The sequence below is a fragment of the Dufourea novaeangliae genome, unplaced genomic scaffold (assembly GCF_001272555.1).
Source record: "Dufourea novaeangliae isolate 0120121106 unplaced genomic scaffold, ASM127255v1 scaffold84, whole genome shotgun sequence".
Lineage (NCBI taxonomy): Eukaryota > Metazoa > Arthropoda > Insecta > Hymenoptera > Halictidae > Dufourea > Dufourea novaeangliae.
The window spans coordinates 1417217-1439701 of record NW_015373964.1 but is presented as its reverse complement, the minus strand read 5'-3'; the positions used below and the strand labels follow the sequence as shown (position 1 = coordinate 1439701).

At 34.0% G+C, this 22485-nt stretch overlaps 1 protein-coding gene across 1 annotated transcript; it reads right to left on the bottom strand.

The window, feature by feature from the left end:
* Positions 1-1572: 1572 nt before the first annotated feature.
* LOC107186695 lies at positions 1573-21545 on the bottom strand. The gene is made up of 9 exons (XM_015574625.1): positions 21506-21545; positions 10717-10851; positions 7396-7505; positions 4503-4658; positions 4191-4469; positions 3289-3546; positions 2855-3174; positions 2523-2703; positions 1573-1839 (listed from the first exon to the last, which is right to left on the bottom strand). The coding sequence occupies exons 1-9, from the start codon at positions 21543-21545 to the stop codon at positions 1573-1575; spliced, it is 1746 nt and encodes a 581-aa protein (XP_015430111.1).
* Positions 21546-22485: the final 940 nt, after the last annotated feature.

Here is a 22485-nt window from a genome sequence, read left to right as displayed (position 1 = left end):
TTGATACTTAGACTTGTGACTGAATTTTGGTAACTTTTACATTTGTAGATTTATACTTACCTTTGCACTTCCTGATACAATTTTGTATTCTCGACTCTTGTTCAGGGTGTTTCGGAGTTGTAGATGCAATTTAATTAACCTGTAATCTTTCTATGGAGAAATTTCATTTTAGACAAGTGTATTAAGATAAAAATTTGTATTTATATAGAGAAAGTATAACAAATTCTCAAAGTTCTAGCCACATGTAATAATACAAACTTACTTTATAATACTTTAATTTCATTTATCATCCCTTGTTTATTAGCTTTACCTATAATTCTAAAACACCCTGTATACAAAAGCTACTCTGCAGCGTTTCTTCGGAAGAACACATTTAAAAATGTGTAATTTTATATAAACTTTAAGAATTAACAATTCAGCGCGTCATTTTCGATGATTCCAATAGACGCGCGCTTTCGCAATTAATAATAAATTATAACATTAATAATCTTTTATGCCGTTTAGAAAGCGAATTATTTATCAAGCTGCGATTATCGTAGGCGTTGTAGAATATTAATTAATACACTGATTGTTAAAGTTACGGAGGATCAAACTGTCCACAGGAATCATGCCTTTCGGTACATAATAAAAATTTCAAACGACAAAACGATGAGAAATTATAGACTGACTGTGTGAATCGTAATAAGGCGATATTGGCATTTTAATTTGTATTATTTTCTCATTTGCCCGTATTTGCCATAATAAATGTTTATGCTTTCTACGTAAATTATATTTCCTTTTAACCAAAATCATTACGTATCAGCTTGAATGTAACTTGAGGCTGAGGAGAAAAGATTTATAATTTCCTGGTAAGCTTAGAATAAAGAATAAGTCTACTATTATGGAAAATAGAATTATTATTGAAAAAGCCACATCAACGAAGAGACCAACATACAACTATTTACACTCGTTGTCGTATAAAATTATTCGCTACATACACTACGTTCTAATATAATAAATTATATGTACACACTTATCGTTTGGAATAAGATCGGCAGTGTCTGTCGTTATTGGTAGACTACGGATTTTATGCGTTTTTAGAATATGCAAGTGTATGGAAAACAATGGAACAGAAACGATTAATTAAATTATAACTGATTAATTATAATTAATATATATTAACTTTTATATTTTACTTGTAATTTATCAAATATTCGAATCGATAAAAAACAATTTCTCTTTATTGTAATTTTTGCGAAATATTTTTCGAAATAAATACTCGCATAAATATCTGCAGTCTACATATTGGAGAAGAATCGTTTCACTGCTACACGAAAATTTATCGAATTACGTTCCTCGTCCTATACGTTCATAAGAAGTTCTTTCTAACCCATTAATGCCCCAAAAAAACAATAAAGCTTAATTTCTTACTGTATAAAGACGTCTTCACCAAGACAAGGTACGCAAGATAATTCAGTGTTAGAGGAAATAGAAACAATTTCAAATAACTCGAGACTTAATGGATGAAAAGAACATTAATTGGCAATCGTAGAACCGATTACAGTAGATACCCAACTATTCAACGATGACTGTTCAGGAGCTATTAATGTCTGAGCTTTCTTGAGCATTGGTTGTACTATTCTCGTGGTTTTTGTACGCTGAGAAGAACGCGAGAGCTTTCATGAGCTGGTAACTCTTGCTAATAGGGATATTACTGTCGTACAGGCCTTTCGAGGACTTGCAGTCGACGTAGAACCACCAATTGCATTTCAGGATAGTCTGATCGAATAATGTCGATTCAGGACACAGGAAACTCTTCATGATCAGCCCATCGTCTGTCAGCGCGCAGACGTGAAATACCTGAGCACAGATGAAGAGAAAAATATTAGTGAAAATTTATTGACTGATAGACAAATATTCACCTGAGAATACAAAATCTGTACGAATAGTTTCATAAATCTTACAAATTACAAGGAACGTCACTTTAGTGTAACACGCAAATTTGTGTGCCACTTGGCACAGAGATAGTACATTGAAAAATATTTTATTTCTTTTTAGCTGCTTGAAAGCAGCCCTGAAAGTCGGGGGTAAAAAAACACGTTTCCCTGAATATCTTGCGAATCATTCGATTTAGAAAAAATACTTCTTAACGAAAATTACCTGCTCTTTAATAATAAAAATACTTACGGAAGCAATTCTTCGAAATATCAATTTGTTCAAAAAGTATATTAAAAATTAGTAACTTTTTGCAAATTTTTCTTACTAATTCTTGCTCCATTTTGCATAAATTTGTTAATAGACTATTAGTTAGTTACTTGAAAATTGTATAGTAATCTATATATCTTATAGTAATCTACAATAATTCTTTCTCAAATTTACTGTTTATACCTGAAAAAGTAGAAAATTGTGCAATTTTATGAAGTACACCTGTTTCTTCGTCACTCATGACACAATTTTCATCAGGTGGCAGATTAGAGAAATGCTTCGAATTTCTCGATTTTATGTATAAATCAATTCGTTTAATTTATGAGAAGTTATGTTACCATGCATCCAAGGTCTTCGTCAGCGTAGAGCCCCGGGAAATGCTTCTGATCGCCGCAGTAAAAGCTCGTGTCTGGAAGATCAACGCGACTGGCGAAATTGTCATCGAAGTTCTTGTCGTAGCCTAACGGATAGTATTCTCTTGGCGCGTTCATTACTTTAGTGGCTCCAGAATTATATTTACTGAAAAAATACGAACCATACAAGAATTAATACATCTATACCCTAATAGAATCTATTTCGTTTGTGAAGTTTGCGTATAAATTAATTTTGACATCCCTACACAGTAAATTATAAAAAATACTATATCAGGTAAGGAAAATTTGTTTATTACTTTTTGGGAGGAGACATCGTTGTCGTAGTGCTCGTAGTCGTACTCGCCGGTCCCTGCTGTTTACGCAGCAGTTGCTGTTGTCTAAGTAAAATAGCCGCTTCCAGAGCTTCGAGAGTAATGTTACTAGCTTCCGCTAGAGCCTTCAAAGACGTTTCCATTCCTTGAATAGGAGCTAGAGATGGCAGAGACGATGGTAACGATTGTCTTTTGTCCGTTTGTTGCTGCGCCATGGCTTGACTACTTTCAGAGGAGACTGGGTGGAGAGAGAGCAATGTCATTTCGTTCACGGATGAAGCTGCCTCGTCTCCAGGCAATGGAAACTGAAAATTTTTCAAAAATAATGTAGACCAATGAAGCTTCAAAAGATTGTTAACATCATTTATGAAATTATATTGGGTCATTTGAACTCTGGTTGTTGACTGATCTCTGCTAACAAAAAGGATTACCTGATTTAAATCGTCTTTCGATACTTCATTATCAGCGTCTTCCAAGATAGTGGGGCTATGACTAATACGGTCGGTCAACTGTGCTGACGATTGTGGCATCGAGAGGAAAGGGGGCAGACCACTGCTTGCAATTATAGGTTTGGATGCGGAGTCCTGTTCCATTATGCTTCCGGCTGGCGGAATAGCAGCGACGATGTTGGGCAGCTTTCCTGGCACTGCGGATGCAACTGCGAGCATCTGCGGTGTCTATCGATTTCGAGAAAAAACATACGTCGAATTAAAGATTCTGCGTGGTAAACGATATAATGAATTGTTCGTTGGTAATCCAAGTACATGAGCGCAGCCAGGTTATCAGTCAGGGGAGAGCAAAAATATTAACACATCGACTGCCACAGTGAAAATGCTGTACGTAACCAGACAAACTTTATTTTGTTTTTAGTCATAAATCGTTGAAATTTTATGCGTTTTGTTAATAGAGGCTGTTAGTCGTGTTTCAAATTATACTGCAATATTAAATATTACGCAAAAACTTTGAAACTCTGGGAAGGGTGGGCGGAGGGGGGGGGGGCAGAATCCAATTTTTTTCTTGTAGGATGGGGCAAAAGCCATTTTTTTCCGTCCACATTTTACCATACATCGGAAGAAGAAACATGCAGGTCAGTAACTATTTCCAAATACACATCGCAAACCAAAAACCATTTCTGAAGAGATGGATTAAGATCAAGTCCAAAAACTGTGCAAAGTCGTATCACCCTTAATGAAACCAAAACGTGATTGGATCGAAATAAACCCGACGACTATAACAGAATTAAGCATGATTGACCAAGTATCCTTATTAAAACCACCACAAAAGATGTTATTGACGGAAAGAGAATGCAGAACGCAGTTACCTGATCCCTCTTCACCTGCACCGTGAGCATCTGTTGATGCCTCTTCTGATGTTGCGCCACTAATTGTTGCTGTTGTTGTTGTTGTTGTATCTTCTGCAACTGCTGCTGCCTCGTAGCCTCCTGTTGCTGTAGTCGTTGTTGCTTCAGCACCTGCAACGCGAACGCCTCCTGCTGCAATCTGTGTTGCTGCTTCTGTTTCGCTTCCTGCTGTATCAATTGCTGTTGCTGCTTCTGTTTCGCTTCCTGTTGCGCCAATTGCTGTTGCTGCCTCGTCAGATCCTGCTGCGTCATCGATAAAGACGGCGCTGGTACGGTCCTTAGGACCGTGGTGTTCTGCTGGACAACCAATTTCTGGCGTTCCGGTTGCTGGGCAATTGGTCGAGCCGCGCCAGGGGGCAAAGGTTTGAACGGAGGCACCACTTGTCGAGTGTTCTGTACGTGCTGTCTGACTTCGTCGCGATTCGAAGCCTTGAACACATAATTCGTTTATCTTTTTATGTGATTTTTTAAATTGTCACGCAATCGAAAGAAATACTTGTTCATTGAAAGTACGAGCTGACAGACAGACTTCAAGTTTTAAGTATACAAGGTGTATCTACAGTGGCGGACAAAGGATTTGTTTTATTTTTATTATTTTTTAGCGTCAACTAAAACTGTAGTATACGTTCAATATACAGGGTGGACCACGGAACGTGATCAGTTTAGATTATTCTACTGCTATCTGTTCGATTGAAATTTTTTTTAGCTAAGGTAACATGATTGTACCTTTGTCAACCCCTCTTTCCCAGAGTTTTCAAGGTCACCTTCAGTTTTGTTTATAGATAAACCTATCACTATTTTACGCTCATCTCTTGACGGATTCTGAGACGAATTCGGCAAGCATCGTAACAAATAATTTGTTTTCTTATAAACCAAAGGAACGATAAGAAAATACCATTTACCTTAATTAAAACGAAGTTCAAACTGGTGTCCACCAGCTGCAATATACTCGCGTAAACAGTTAAGAAACGACTGCTTAGTTCCATTGATAACGTACAATAATCTTATAAATAGTTTGCTTACAAAAATAGTTCCATTTATAACAATAGAACAATCTAACCGGATCACGTTTCGTAGTCCACCCTGTATATTCTGATAGATAATTGGAAGCTGTATAAAACCCACTATATGTATAAAGGTTTCAAGTTTATGTTAAGAAATAATGAAAATGAAAAAATTCAGAAAAGTGATAACTTTTTTGTCCGCTATTGTATAATACTTTATGCTCTTTTAGTATTGATTCTTTATCGTTTCGTTGTAACCAAATCTCTTTCGATAGAGCTTTGTACATCTGGAAGAATCGGTGTTGCAATAGCTCGATGAACACGAAAATAGAGCTATTGTAGATTCAAACCATAAAAGACAAACTTAGCGCGATGGGAATCGTTTCAAGGGAGCGTCACGAACAAAAAACTTCGCGCGTGCACTTTAACCGCGAAGAGTGTCGATCGTACAGTAGAAATTCTGAAGCCTTGTCCTAATTCGTTCAGCCCTCCTTTTTATTTTTTTCTATGACGTTTCAATGTATACGTCATTTGCATTATTGTACGTTGGCAGAACAGCAAACCTTGTACTAGACCGTGTTATTGTTGCGGAAAGTTGGAAGCGCTGTAATATCGACATTCACGCACCGATTGCGACAAGGCCGAGCGAGTGCTTTCGGATACGGTCGAGATTGTGCCACGGTTAGAGGAAAGTAACTCATTCGACACGAGAGAAACTGGACAATTTGTAAACAGAAGTGAAGAATGTGCGTATCACGTGACATACTAACAAGAGATTTAACACTAACCTTACCGAGACTTTTATATACCTATTTGTACCCTATTTAAAACCGTTCATTTGTCCGGCGGTCGGTACGGTTAGTGATAAAAATATTAACCCTCATCCATCCCTTGTGTCAATTTGACAGATTTTTCTCCTAAGAAATGATGTTATTCTGTCATGTGTAGGTTTTAGCTGAGCATGACTTTTATTTCAAAGAATTTCTAAATTTAAGTATTTATATTGTCATTATATTAATTTTTTACCACTTGTCAGTTTTATACCGAGGGGCAAATTAAGTTGAGTCATATGACTTAGATAATTTTACACCTCAAAACCAGACTAACCCAAGTCCATTTTTGAAAAATTGAGTTATTACCATCTTACTACACTTAAAGTACTCTACTGAAGCCATAGAAAATTGTTCAAGTTACATCATAAAAAAAAGGGACCATTTGAACGACTAATTTATTCAATAAATTAAAATAAACTAGAATCTTATATTCATAAAAATAGTTGCTTTTTAGAGGAAAAATATGAAATCGGTGAGATTTTTTGATCTGCTGTAAAATTAAAATCTTGCATTTGGGTTAGTCTGGTTCTGGAAGTACATAAACTACTGGGCATGTGTATACAAAGTATAAATGAAACATTATTTCCAAAAAGAAGATTGTGTTACTATATTTTGTTATAACTTCAAGCCATTAATGCACACACCTCTGTATATAAAATTTTTGTCTTACTCCTTTTCATAAATCGTATTGATAATTTAACCTCGACGCGTTCGGTATGCATGGAAGAAGCCATATCTAATCTTATTAACCTTGCACAAAGATTTTTTCTCCTGTTTCTAATCATTCGTCAATTTTATTGTTATAATGGCTGCTCGATTCGTCACGAATCGAATAAAAACGCATCTAATGAAAATGTATGGTGTGAGATGTAGTTCAAGATTATACAAGACCAATGTGAAATGCCTGTGCTCCGCGGCCGCAGCTCGAATACATTCAATTAACGCCATGAAAAAACAAAGGAGAACATCTTGGCATTGGGAACATTACGGTGGAATATTTTCCAACTTCTACGGTTCTTCTCTTATCCGTCTTGCACTTTCCTTGAACTAGTTTATACGAAGCATACCATCACGTTTTAAACTACTAGTTTAATAGAAAAAGGAATATTTGAATTTATTATCGTGAATAAAATATTTATGTATGATAATATTGTTATAGTATTATGTAATCAGAATTTATCAAGAAATTATACACAGCAAAATGATGATATATTTTTAGCCCAGCACATAATAAGAAATAATCAGAGAATAATTTAAATCTCAATTCAATTTTAAGAGAATTATTTTTTAGGAAGCGTTATTTTTTTGTGAATATTATAAAATTCTTACCGCATTAGTGTAGGTTTGCCCACTTCCCCTAGTAGATACACTTCTCCTTTTTGTAGCTTCTACATTAGACAGCGATTGACTAAAGCCCAACTCATCGCCGACGGAAAATCCTGAAAATAATAGTGTAAACAATATTAATTGGAATAAGAATGAATAAAATTTCATGTTTTCATTTTGGGATATTTACTAATTAATACTGATTTGTTTTAATATTGCGTATTCTTCGACAGATACAATGACTATCAATAATTACTGACGATATAAAAATTGTGTGATACCTTTCTTAGATATCAAATAAAGAAACATTGAACGACATGCTCTTGTGTGAGTTACAATTATTTATTATGATTGGACATTTCATAGAAAAAATCGACTGAACTATATGATTTTAAGTGACAGTCACTGTATATTATACTTTCAAATTCGCTACAAATGCATAAAATCTGCAGTCCACTAATTATCATTTCTGTACTTTCTAATTTTAATTTATCTCGCATACATCTTTTACCTGCTTAGAATAATTCCCAAAAGAATTTTTTTCCGTTTATCCGCAAGAAATCTACTTTCGCTACGAATTATACACGAAGCAAGTGCCGCTGCTCCGAAAGGGTTAGACACCAGCATAATCCCGTGAAAAGAAGAAACCTCGAAGAAAGTTAAGCAACCGTTTGTTACGTAAGAACACGACGCCACGTTTTTGCGCGGTTGTACAAACACGCGAACAACCGTGGGTTTTTACGGGAAGGCTTCTTTGATCCCTATGACGGGTTATGTACGTGCCTAATGCAAATTACGTTTTCATCGGAGATGTCTCTTTACGAGAGTGCCAGTGGCATCTCAATGGGCGATCCAGGTCGGGTCAAGGTGAAGAGCTATCTTTTTTCCCCTAGTTAGTCTTGTATTACGATAAAAGTGGGTTGAGAAGCAGAGTTGGGCACAATTTTATTCGAATAGTACACAGTGAAAAGCAGCAGTATCTAAGGGTGTCGTCCTGAGCTTTAAACAGTTAATGATATTAAATAATTGTTCGACAAATGTCGATTCATTCATAAGGAAGTTCTATTTTATTATGAAAATTGAAATTTCCACGTTTAAACAATTAAAAATGACGAAATACTTTTTTTTATCTTTTATTCGTTATTCGAAACTTTTTATCTAGATAATGAGTTTGCCCATCTCTGTTGAAAATTAGCAAGTATCTTAATTTGAAAGTCATCTTTAATTATGTCCATCTGTCACCTGATTGATCGCTGTATTACGAATCATGCTCGGTCATTTTCTGCATCGTTTCCTGGCGGATCGGATGATTATCATTCAGGAATGCAAAATGTCTTTAGGATCTTCCGTGTAATTACGATATAACATGTATTTAATTATAAATTATGGTTGTAAGGGGAATAATTTATTTTTAAAATTGATGTCTATGTTAGTTTCAGACTACTACATTTAGTACACTATAGGTATCTGCGTTTTTATAAATAAAATTGACTCATTATTGCAGGATAACTAGGCCATGTTATGGAGAAACTTACTAACCCTGAAAATGACAAAAAATTAGGTAAACACAGTACGAACCTCATAATTTTGGGATCTTTATTCTGCAAAAAATTATCAATCCCTTAGAACGATTCTTATATTATACAATTATTAGAACTACCAAACCATAGAAAATAAAAAATTAAATTAATTATACTACTCACTGTTAAATAAGCCATTAAGAACGTAAAATAACAATAAGAAATAAAATGCACCCAAGAAGAAAAGAGATAAAGCTACTTTTTTTTATATGAAAATCTTCAAATTTTTTCTTCGTTCTAGAATCTAGAATCCAGATCATTGAGGGTTGGTAGCTTTTTGCGTAACATGGCCCAACTATGCTTCAAAGCATGTTGGTAACAAGACTAACTGTCTGATTTTATGCATTTATAACAGATGTGGATATAGAATGACTAAAATTTCAATAGAATGTAGTGAATTAGGAACTATTATTCTTAATTTAATGAAATCATTAACGGAGTAAATAAACTCCTATTTAATTTAACTTTGAAAAGTTGCTATATAAAAACATGTTTAGCATAAATAGCCTTTTAATTAAATAACAAAAAGTCAATTTTCATATTCGAAGCACACCTTATGCATAAACGTAGTTATATATATATATATATATATATATATAAAACAAATGTTTAAGAATTATTCATGTTCATTAATTTACTGCTACACATTTGTAAAGTACTTGCAATGTATGCCATAACTCGAGTCTTATATAATGATCACTGACATGCAGTCATCATTCATTTTTTTTGTCGTTCGATGAGACAGTATATTATTTCGTCGATTCGTAAAATTGGGTCACGAAACGGAAGGTAGAATTAGGAATAGAAAGTGTATTATTAATGTACACTTCCGAATGGTTAATTTGCCAGATCTCATAATAATTATCGAAGTGTAAGTGATCCAAACGACAATAAAAAGCAATAATAATGAGTATATGAACCACTGGACAAAAGTTACGAAAAAGAAACAGTTGAACTTGATGTAAAAGTTTTTACTGTGACAAGAAGCAATATCAAATAAGTCCTTCACCATAATGTCGTCATAGATTTTTTCACACAAAGCAATTCAACTTTTTATTATTACAAGCGTGGTATTTATTCGCACTGAATATTCTCAAGATTCAAAATAGAATATTTCTAACTATTTAATTCACATTCCATTCATATTCAATTCCTGGGCTAGTTGACGGACATAATAAGTCTTCAGCGAATATGCAAACTCGAATTTTTACTTTCACCATTTCTCATGTAGAAGTCACCACTTATCAGAGTCATAAAAATGAATTAAACCACAAAATTTTATATTTTTATAGCGTACGGTACGATAGTATTACGAAATACTATTTATAATAGTATAACAGAAGGTCCCAAATATATATTATACAAAGAAATACATTAAAAAATACAATTATTAATAGGAATGTTCTAAATATTTACAATCGAACTACAATAACTTACTAATTTATAAAATATACAAAGTGGTTAATTATGACAACTCAATTGGTATCTTCTACGAATCAATACTCTATAGTGTATATGTATTTTTGTTTATCGGGCATTTGGAACCCCAGTGAAGGTTTATTTCTGCTTACGTGTATATGAGTTATACATTGTTAACCTTATTCTAGTTTTCTAATGTGTGTTTGCATTTGTATTATCTATTAGGAGATTCGTGTCCGTTTTTAAGAGAAACGCTGATAATTTCGTGCAGCGTTGCTGGTTTAATGTTATTGTTCCATCGGCATCGGTGCTTGTTTCGACTCACCCAGGCCGACGTAGCCTTTGACGCCTCCAAGATTTCGTACCCGAAAGAGGCCGGACTTTTTGAAGGCGCAGTTTAACGCAAAACCAAAGTCCGACTGAAACACGCACGTCCCTAGCGTCTCCCGCCACGTGCATCCTGCAACCAAATCGGAAGAAAAGAACACCATGGATCCCTGTTCCGATCCAAACTGACTTCGTCGCCATCGTTTTGTAACTGATCTCTTAAAGGATTTCTAAAAATTTATTCGAAACAATAGTACTTATTCTTATGTTTCAGAATTTAAGATACACCTGTGAATTTTTCGACTTTCCAACACCATGTGGGTTTCATCGTAATTCGCGACGTATAATACATGTACAAGTAGGACACAAAAAAGTTACCACCTTTTCGATTTGTTTCCTTTTCATTATTTTTTTACATCAACTTAAAACTTTAGTATGTGTTTAATATATACTCTGATAGAGAAACAAAAGCTGTATAAAATTATAAATATTAAAGTTTCAAGCTGATGTTAGGAACAATAAAAATAAAACGAATTAGAAAAGTAGTAACTTTTTTGTCCGCCACTGTAATGTTATGTATAAAATGGAACTCGAGTAAACATTATTGTGTCCTGCTCCACGAACAAATTATAATCTTGAATTGGACGATAAATAAAATGTGATTTAAATGATTCACTTTAATTTCGAGCATAGTATTAAGGTTGTGGTTGTGACACGTATTTAAGAACCATAAAAATACTTTCGGAGAGAGTCTATGTTTTGAGAACCGGATTATTAGCATAAAAATTCCAGTTGATTTTGTAGAAGCGACATTACGATGGAAAGCCACAGTTCTGGTTACTTTGAGCTGGATCAGTTACCAGGGACTTGGTCGTTGCCGACTTCGACGGACGTCATTGTTATGAAAAATTTTGAACTGATTCTGAGTGGAACACCATTTCTGATATGATCTTTGAAATTTGCAGGGGCATTTGATCAACTATCGTTATATCACCTAATCTGTGCTATTGATCCTTTAATCGTCTGTAAACGTCGGATTTGGGTTGATGAGTCGGGGAATGAAGTTTGATGAAATGTAACGACAATGATCATATTTAATAAAGAAAAGAATTTAATTTTTCTCTACGCTTCTGTGGAATTTTGTATAGTACCTTCATATTTTTGCTTTAAGGACATTTTAGAATTATTCAGTTTCTTTCCGTCGCAATTGCATACATTTAGTATATTTGCAGATAATTCTTCTCCTATATCGATTATATAATACTTTATAAAGCTTAATCATTTAACACTAGAACTTCCAGCGTTGAATGTATGCTAAACTAAATTGTATAACATGTCAATATATACAGTAGCGGTCAAAAGAGTTACCACTTCTTCGATTTCTTTTACTTTTATTATTTTTTAACATCAAGTTAAAACTTTGATATATATTCTGATAAAGATTTCAAAGCTGCATAAAACTGGGTATGTTGCAAGTGGACGTTGAAAAATAATAGAAGTTAAAAGAATCAAAGAAGTGGTACCTTTTTTGTCCTCTATTGTATAATATGCGATACAATATGAGAATATAGTATAATGTAAAATTTGTAATAAATTAACAGACAACGTTAATTCCGACAAAAGTACCTTTATGATTTCAGTACCTAATTGTAAAATAAGAAATTTTATATTCATCAGTTTGACGGGTTTGGTTCTTCTAATGCTAAAGAAGTATTACTTTTAAAACATAAGAATCATTTACTGTACTTATTATACTTATTGGAAATTATTACACATAACTTTCATTATGAATAACTTTTTACACACAAGTATTGGGACTTCCTTACACGAACTGGAAAGGCCACTTAGAACTATTCATCAGTATTAGAACTTTTACAAAATTGAATTTTCCGTAGTTCTCAGACTAACGTCCACTTGCAGGACATCTTGTATAAGAATCTTATACATATATTGAGAATTGCAGTTGTTTTAGAAAAACATTTATACTTGTCGTTCACCGCAATAGCTTAATATTTCCACAAAATCGTTTCCTCCTCGCGAAGATAATCTTCCAGTGAAATCAGTCATCAAGCGTTATACATATACATGTTCCATTGTCTGTCATAGCCACGGAACAACGATGACAGGTTTTCTAATATACTCTCTGTCAAAATGTCCTCGAGCATCAAGATTAATGTCATTTTTTCATGGAAGACGTCAAACCATCCTTTATTTGCGGTTCCTTGGATAATAATAGAAAGAACTCACACAAGTGCCGAAGAGAGTTCAAATATACACTGTGTACACTACGAAATGCACACTATAAAATTGGAATCACTACAGACTTTTACATGCTCTTTGTTTTAAGAAGTATTCTATCGTATTCCTTAAAAGGTCTTACTAAAGTAGACGAGTTTGTTGTCACATTTACTTTCACTTCTAAAATTAATCGATGAATCACCGAAATTTCCTTGATTCTGCAGTTAGTCACGAATTTCGTGAAACTGTCCTTAAATAGACTATTATTATGTCACCATTGGCTTGTGGACCGAATTTTGTGTAAGGTAAATCAATTCTTCATCTGCTGTGAACAATTTAATAGATCGATGTATATAACATATTGTATCCATCAAATTACAAATAAACATAAATTGTAAATTTTTTAAGTTTTTATTATACAGTATTTCTACTTATTTATTTTTGCAACTTCTTCATTTCGTCAAATGGAATTTAACTTCGTTAATGGCATAACTAACCCTTGTGCAAATTACAGAGTTTTGAGGACTAATTTATACAAATTGGAATTGAAATAAAATTTGTTTACTCTTTTAAGGGCAATATGAAATTCCAAATGAAATGAATGTTTTATTGAACTTTATTAAACATTTTGTTACACTGAATTTTAGACAACCGTAAATCCTATAAATGCATAAAATCCTCAATTTGTTATAAAATTTAATTAAAATATTGTTTCCATACAGTCTACACAAATTCTATCGAATGTCCCAAAGTTTGTGAAAGGTACGTTTGGAATTTGTGTTCGAAAAAGATTTGCCGGACTCGAGGCGTGCCATTGGGCCACAGCCTACTGACCCACTTGAAAACTCGAGTCATCTTTCGACTACGTTGACCGGCCTCGGAGGTTCCTTGTATTCGAATATCAGTTCCGCATCTCGAAAATCGCGTCTTTCACCCAATTGAAAAAAAGGAAAAGTCATAATGTCGTTAGAGCAAGTTTACGACTGGCGAAGACAAAGCTGTTCGTTTCGTTAATTTCATTTCACTTCAATTTGCTGGACAGTCTCCGTTCACGCTCCAAATAGTAGAATGGTTAATGTTATCTTATTGCTGCGTACAAGCTAAATTACATAATGAAATTGTCGGATGAAATAATGAATCATTACGACGAAAATTAATTATGTAATTAATTTAGAAGAGCATGAGTTAAACAAGAACGTCTCTCTTTTATTACGGGTTTCGTTAACCTTAATTAAAATATCTTCTTAAAATTTTTGCGTACATTATAAATAAAAATGTAAAGTTCGCTACGTAATTACAAAGATGGAATATCTAGTCGGGCTCATGGAGGTAATTTTCACTTTCAGAGATTACTTCACAAAAAACGTAAGTAAAATGAAATTTGTTTTCTCATTTAAATTCATTACACCATAAAAGAAATAAAAACTGTATTAGTTATTACTCTCTGAAATTCCTTCTCTTGTGTTTTACATACTTGAATACGACACACACTACCACTCATAGATATTAGGACACCTGACCTGTATTAAGAAAATGTGACGTTTCGTAAAAATTATAAATTTTGGGCCATGGTTATTCATGTACAGTAGCATAATCGTTATCCATTAAGCGTTAATATTCCCTAAACAATACTTCTTTCAGACTTTCAACAATTTCGTACTATTTTGTAAGAAATATTGCATATTTTATGCGTGTCCTAGCATTTATGAGTGGGAGTGTCAATGTGTAAAAATCATAGCGATAGTTTTTCATCGTATTCTATGCGAACTGTCACCCTCTTCGATGTCCCAACAGCGTAAAAATATGTGTCGTCACGTGGAATAGCCCGTATATCATGTAACATTTCATAATACCGAATACACGAGTGAGCCTCGCAGTTATAACACATTTTTGACGGAATTATGAAATATATACATATGTATATGTACTTGAATCTGCCGAGAAATCAAAACATCTTTATCCGCTGGTTACAGTTCGAAGAAAGCGGGGACGGAATTGCGGAGGACGTTAAAAATCTGTCTACATAAGGACAGAGATTGTGTGTAGAAATTTTGTTGCAGGCACACGAACATGGTGAAATGTTCGAACGAGAAAGCTTACCATGCCCGAGCACAATGAAGCCATTTCTTGGCCGAGTTATTGAGGAAGAGTACTTCAGGTAGTTGCTCGAGAGTTTAAAGAACACTCCATTACACATTTTGCACGTCTCCTCCAAGTCAATTGCACTTTTACTGCTTATTTCATCATCCCGATACGGTCGTTAGTATAAATGTGAATGGTCTTGTAAATATGTATAAATATGTTATTATTGACAAAGTGTTACTTGATTTTTACTAAATAAGTTCATAAATATCATTTCTGTAGAATGTCAATTTCTACCACGTTCATATAGAAATAAAATAACTCTGAAATTTACTGGCATTCATGATGTACCCATTGACACAAAATATTCTTATCTTTTACATTTATTAATTGATTCAGACCAATTATAATATTGTTAAATGCTGTTTTACATATTTACTATTTTAACACGATGCATTCTCTATCAATGATAAATTGATTGATGTCTTAATTACATAAATGGAAATGGAAATGAAACTAAATCTAAAAAATTTGTTTCTTTATACAGGGTGGGGCAATAACTATGTCCACTTTGAATATTGCCGTTATTTGTAATAATATGAAAAAATGTTATGTTTCTTCGCAAACGAACTGATTTTAGATTCATTACTGGCTTTTAGAACTCATCTCTGAAGTTAGATAAATGAGATTAATATTCTTCTGCGTAGGCTATGGATTATGCACTGTCATGCATAACTACAAAACCACCCTAAAATTTTTAATCTTTATGTATTATGGATAACATAAAAACGAACAAATTTTTTTAAGGAATTTAATCTATCCTTTCCTGGAGGAACATTATTTCTCAACACAATTTCAGACATGGCATACTTGGTTCGTTTTCATCTTAACCATAACACATAAGAATTGAAAATTTTTGGGTGGTTTTATAGTTATGCCACGAAGTGTATGTATTTATAATATAACTTTAATAACTACAAGATTGTCTAAAACTCGGGATAGTAAAATATTCAATGAGATTTTTATTATATTTTCGACCTGATTGAACTCTTATAGTAATAAACGAATTACCATTTAATTCTAGTTTCTGGAAGGTAGTCCACTTCAGAACACACATTCAGCACACGTAATCCTGTCGTTTCAAAATGCGATTAAAATTCTCGTTATTTAACAACAAGACTGTTACTCGTTAGTTCCGTTTCGCCCTGTGAAATTCGTCCGCATCCTCTAAGGAGGATGACTAACCCGAGATTCTAATCTGCACACCACGATGGAGGACGATGACTTTTGCGGTACAAATCTCAAGGATACTTTCACTGTACATCCTCCGATCTAGCCTTAATGTAACCGAGTCTTGATATAATTGGGCAGAAGCATCACGGATGTTGTCATGAATGAAGGTAAAATCCACTTTTCTTCGTTTAGAGAATCCCGTGATTAACGTGATACACGAACTGCAAAGGAACAAACCTGCGCAACACTTTCCCACGAACGGCCTTTACCTTTACCTTGAGCCCGACACACCTTCCGAGTGGCTTCTTGTGTTGTGTCGCTTGTATATACGATTCGCAACTGGGTGGCCATTTTTGTTCTCTTTTAACATTGATTAATGGTTACATTCCCTTCTCGACACGAAAAATAATCAGGGGACATTAATTCTTCAATTAATCGAAATCTGAGTGTTTTTTTCTCTTAAAATTGAGTTAACTGTTTTTTAATTTTCATTGACTAAAATTAGCCACGGTTCATAACAACGAAATTAGGAATACCATTTTCTTTTGTTATTTATTATAATTTTCATTTCTTTCATTTTTCATAGTTTTTGTACAGGCTTTAAGTATGCAATTAACATTAATATTCGGTAGATATTATGATATATACTTATGGACAATCCAATATATTTTTTTTCGTTTATTCGGTGTATACTTTCAGGAAACTTGAATAAATTATTGACCAATAACCGATAGCATTTTTACCAAACAGAAAGTTGATGACATTTTGAATTTAAATTACATTGGCATTTTATTGAAATAAGTAATAAATTCTTGATTGATATGTTTGATAAGAAAGATTATCTCGTTGTGCAAGAAATTGATGACGAGTATTTTTAGACGGAAGCTGTAATGAGATTTAATTAAGGTTAACCAAATAATTTTTGAAGATTACTCAGAGTGGAACATTGGAAGGGGTACCATGGATGGTCAGAAGTGAGTAGAAAGTAACCAGTCAGGAATAAAGCGTTCACGTAGACCCGTTGCTGACCCGGTTCCCCAAATAATCTGACCAACGAAATCCTACTGGAATCATTATTGGAATCGATTGATCGTCATCCTACTGTATCCCTATTTGAATTAATTCTGAAAGTTATTTTTGTTTATTGACTTATTTTCTAGAGACTCGCAGCTTTAATAAACTATACAGTCGGAATGTTCTGTCTTCATACATTCCTACCAAGCATATAGAAGAAAATAATTTACTGATACTTTGAAAATGAAAATCCACATCACTTTTGTCAAATAGATGACATTGGATCAGTCTAGAAACGATGTTCAAAGAATATTAAAAATCTGTATAAATATTACAGATTAGCTACAATTGCTCTGATTGTTGAATGACATAGACATCATAAAGAAGAATGACAAAATAAAATATTAAGTAATTAATTAAATTGATTCCTGGAGTTATGAAATGTCTACAGTCGATTCTGGTATAAAAATGGTCTTACAGACTTACAAAGATATTGTCACTTGTTTCCACTTCATTGATTGCACATTTTCTTTCTAACGCATATAATCTTTACCACAGGAGATTATTAATTTCGTAAAAAAATATTCGTCAAAATCCTTGTATTTACGCGTGACAGGTTCCACTTAAAATGTCGGATTTTCACAACGGCCCAGGCAATTAATACGTGAAAGTTATTGTTTCACTAAATACAGGGAAAGTTTCTCTATGATTACCAACGCATTACGATCGAGTTGACGCGTTAATAGTGAACATATTGCATCCTGCCAGCGAAAACGCTGCGTAACAACACCAGGAGTCCCCGGTGTCGCGAAACACCTACGATCGTTTTGCTCTACATGTATTCCAATCATTCTTTCCTCGCGATATTACACGAGTATTGCCACAAATCTCGAAAATATGTAATTACCATCGGTTTCGATACCCCTTTCCCGATCGTGCCAATAATTGAACAGTCGACTGCAATTTCTTACTTTCGTCGGCGATCTGATCTATTTCTTTCTGTTTTCTTCGATCGATGGGATTTTCAGCAATGAAAACCGATGTTTTTGCACTTTCTAGTTTTGCACCGATGCGTTCGATCGACTTCACTGTTACTCTTCTCTGCTCGACGAGTCTGTCTCTCGTCGAGACACGATCTGTTGATGCGCATCATTTTGTGCAGGATTCTCTATTTAAACTCGACGTTTTACGAGAGACGCCCGTTATGTCCATAAACGCCGTGGATGAGTTTTAAAGAATTAGAAAAAGAGAAATTTTTGTTCAAGCGCGTTGCGCTTTCTTGAAGGTGATGTCTAGTGATGGGTAATCTAATTGTTCGAACGTGTTCGAACATTTAACGAAATAATCAAAATGTTCGACGAACAAACATTCGACGAAATGTTCAAAATGTTAAGAACGCATGTCGAAATGTTCGAAAGTGTTCGAACACCTGAAGAAATATCCAAACAGTTTGAACAGTGTTCGGTCGTTTTGAATAGTTCAAACCATTTTGACGTTCCAAACGTTTGAAATGTCAGAACCGTGTTTGAACTGTTTGAACATATTGTGTTTGAAAATGTGGAGCATGTTTTTGTCTGTTTATTCGTAGACCTATCACTAGTGATACTTATGGTTACGTCTAAGTTAATCGAACACGCGACGGTGAGTTTAATCCGACCGTTTCAATTTAAAACTCACAATCAGTCTCTGTCATTAGCGTATCTACACAAGCGTAATGAATTCGTAATATTAAACGCGATTAGACGTGTTGCAATACCTGTTAGTCTGTTACTTATTTACATAGTTATGTACATTTCTACCACTGTGTATTATTCAACCTATTAGATCGATTCGTAAATTTTAACACTTAAATTTTGTACTTATTGCTTCTTACATTTCTTTCTGTATTCGAACATTCCTCCTTTCTTTTTTGCATCATTTTGTTGCAATAACTCTATATTCTTGTAGTAAAGTCGGATTATTATGATTCTTATTTAACAGGATAATTATCAGAACATGTTAAATTTAGGTATAATGAAAATTAAAAAGATCTTTGATATCACCAAGAAAAGAAATGTTGGAAGAATGCACGAACTTTTGATTAATCTGATGTAACATGGACTCTGAATGGAAAAATACTGAATACTTAAATTTTTTTTATATAATTCATACGAAGTTTTCCGTGATATAAAAAGATATCACATCTGTAACATCACGATCTAACGTCACGGCTTGGTCGTCGCGAAGATAACCGTGAAATTATTGAAAATTACTTTTACTGTCGCACGAAGGAGCACGAAGCTCGCGAGTTCAAGATTTAACCTCATTCTACAACATTTCATATGCAGGATCGTATTTACAAAGAGATCTGCGTTTAAGTGAGAAAGTTGTAGCGGTCGCATCGAAGAAAGACTACGGCCATTAGTATCGCAAGAAAGAGAGACGAGAATTATTTCGCGTAAGTTCAGTAGTAATGCGATCGAGTGATAGGGTAGATTGATTGGTAAGATGGAGTGAGACAGTGCGGTCAGTCGAGATGAGTCAGGGTTCGATAGCACAGAATAATAAATAAATATGCTTTGATACAAGGCGTAAAATTATGGAAAAAAAGGCCCGAAAAGTTACCCAGAAAGAGTAGTAGATACTCTGGAAACCAGTTCCCAATAACGGATCGACAAAGAAAATAGAAAGAAGCGAAACAGAATTTTCTATTTCTGTTAGAAAAATTTCTCTATTGGAAACTGGTAGTTGAATATCGATAGAATATTTAAATAAACATTGTGTCAGTAAAGGTTTCTGTACAAGAGAAATTGATTCTGCTCGCCAATAGATTGACAAATTTACATTTTTGTAAATTTATTTAAAAAAAAAAATAGTAGACATAACGAAATTTCTATCCTTTATTGGAGGGGTTATTGGAATACAAAAAGCAGGGAAATTTAATGAGTTATAATTAAATTTCACAACACACATTTGTTAATGTGCATTAAATCCAAAGTCTGTTTATAAACCGAAACAAGCTGTACAATTTAGATTTGTGGCTGTACTATTGTTTTTAGGGAACAAAAGAATCCTTTCCTGACAGGATGTTACGCAAGGAATATTACACTTTGACATTCTTGTGTCAGTGATAGAACACAATTTCATAATTGGTTGGTGGCGCGTTGATATTTGCACATGAATATCGTGGTGTTAGCTATGCATTCGGTAACGCAGCTTCTAGTTTTGTACGTGTAATCCAAAGATCTGAACCGGGACAATGCTTCGAAAACCTAATTTAATTACCGAGATTGCGGTCTTTTGTGACAATTACGTGACCGGTGTAAAGCTTACACTTTCACCCATATGCGTAAACGCGTTACGAAACAACGCATCGATAAAGTATTAAAACGTACTAAAACACATAGTTTTGCGGAACGTACAATGTATTTTGATTATTGGGAAGATAATTTATTTAGCTAAATGTCATCTTACAATTAGATACAACTACAATTGCGTTTAGACAAATTGTTTGAGTCTTTTCTCATATGTTGATACGTTTTCAAAAAATATTCTGGACACACTGTATTTTTAAAGAATTCAAATATATATCTATATATTTCTAAGAAATCTAGAATTCTAATACATTTCTGTAATCATGGATTTACATGTTCATACATTAAAACACAACGAATCATGCAATGCAGCAGAGACTATTGAACCTTTCGTCACTTCTCATTTAATAAACCTATTAATAGATTAAATAAGTTTTCTTTAGGTTGCGTTTTTGTAGAACGATCTATGAACGTTTCAATTTACATAAATATCTACAGTCAATGCACTGGAAATAGAATTTCTCTAACACAAATGAGATATCAGAATGAACATGATATTACGCTTTTTCTTAACAAATCTAGTATGCCCAAGAAGAAAATTTAACAAGTAATATATACATTATTACACACTAACATACAAACCCTCGAGTTAAATAAATTTCAATTCCGCGAGTAACAGATTTATAAAATTTAAATAGCATAAAATTGATTAGTATTTAATTGGATTTGACACATCCAAGTACCATATGAACATATAAAATCCAGGTTCTACTTATGAGACATCGAATCTTCTCGAGAAATATGAGCACGTCTGAGGAAAGACCCAACACTTGAATGAAAATTGAATTCTACCGATTAATAAATGATAAATCTATGGAAGCTAGAAGCTGCGTTTCGTCGAAGAAAGGCCAAACAGTGGGTACATACCGACAACTACGAAAAGGAACAAGGTCGTGGCGATCTTCATACTGGTCGATCCAGTTTTGATTATCAGGTAGCTGCTTAGAAAGTTGATGATCCTGGAACGTTCTCCCTGTATGATGTTTCCTTTTCGTTGGGAATTCGTTCACGTCCAGAACGGAAACTTAACTCGGAATGTCTATCAGTACACCGGCGATCGGTAGACGTCACCTGCGGAAAACCGTCCTGACGAAGCCGCCTGGCGAACGTGATACTCGGACGATCGAGAGATAAAAAGGTGCGACAGGTTACTCGTTCCCGTGAACACTAATACTGCATGGATATGTTCTCCGAAGGCGAGCACGCGGGTCACTTTCAGACCCCATCTGGTTTCCAGGGACGGCTGAAACTTGGCTCCACTTTCAAGACCCCCTCCCCTCCCAATCTTCTCGGGCAAGTGTAGCGAACGTTTTATTAGTTTATATCGTACACACAACTGTTGTGTACGTTGCATTACGTCTATGCATATTACAATAAACAAATGCATATTTATGCATATTTTAATCAAACAGGATCTGTTACTGTAAGGTATGTGGGATTTTAAACGTTCATAAGTAACTGGCCCCTTAGACTTTGTTAACATATTGGTGGATATAAGTACAAATGAATGTGTAACTTATTCTAAAGAAGAATTTAAAATTTACAGATGTTACAGTGATAAAAAATGGAATATACCTTCATACGTATTTAAAGAATTTCATATGAGTGACGTTTCAGGTTTCGTTAATAAGTGAATCAATAGATAAACGAAAAGCAAAATGTAAGTACTGTAGAAATTGGCATGAATGTTATTGTGTAATGTAAATTACATTGATGTTATTTTTAATTTCTTCGTTTAGAACACGACTTTTGTTGTTCTGTTTTTAAGTGTAAGAAGATAGTATTGTATTTTCCTATTGGTACACACAATGAATTCGAAGTAAATATCAGTCTGATATCTATTTTAA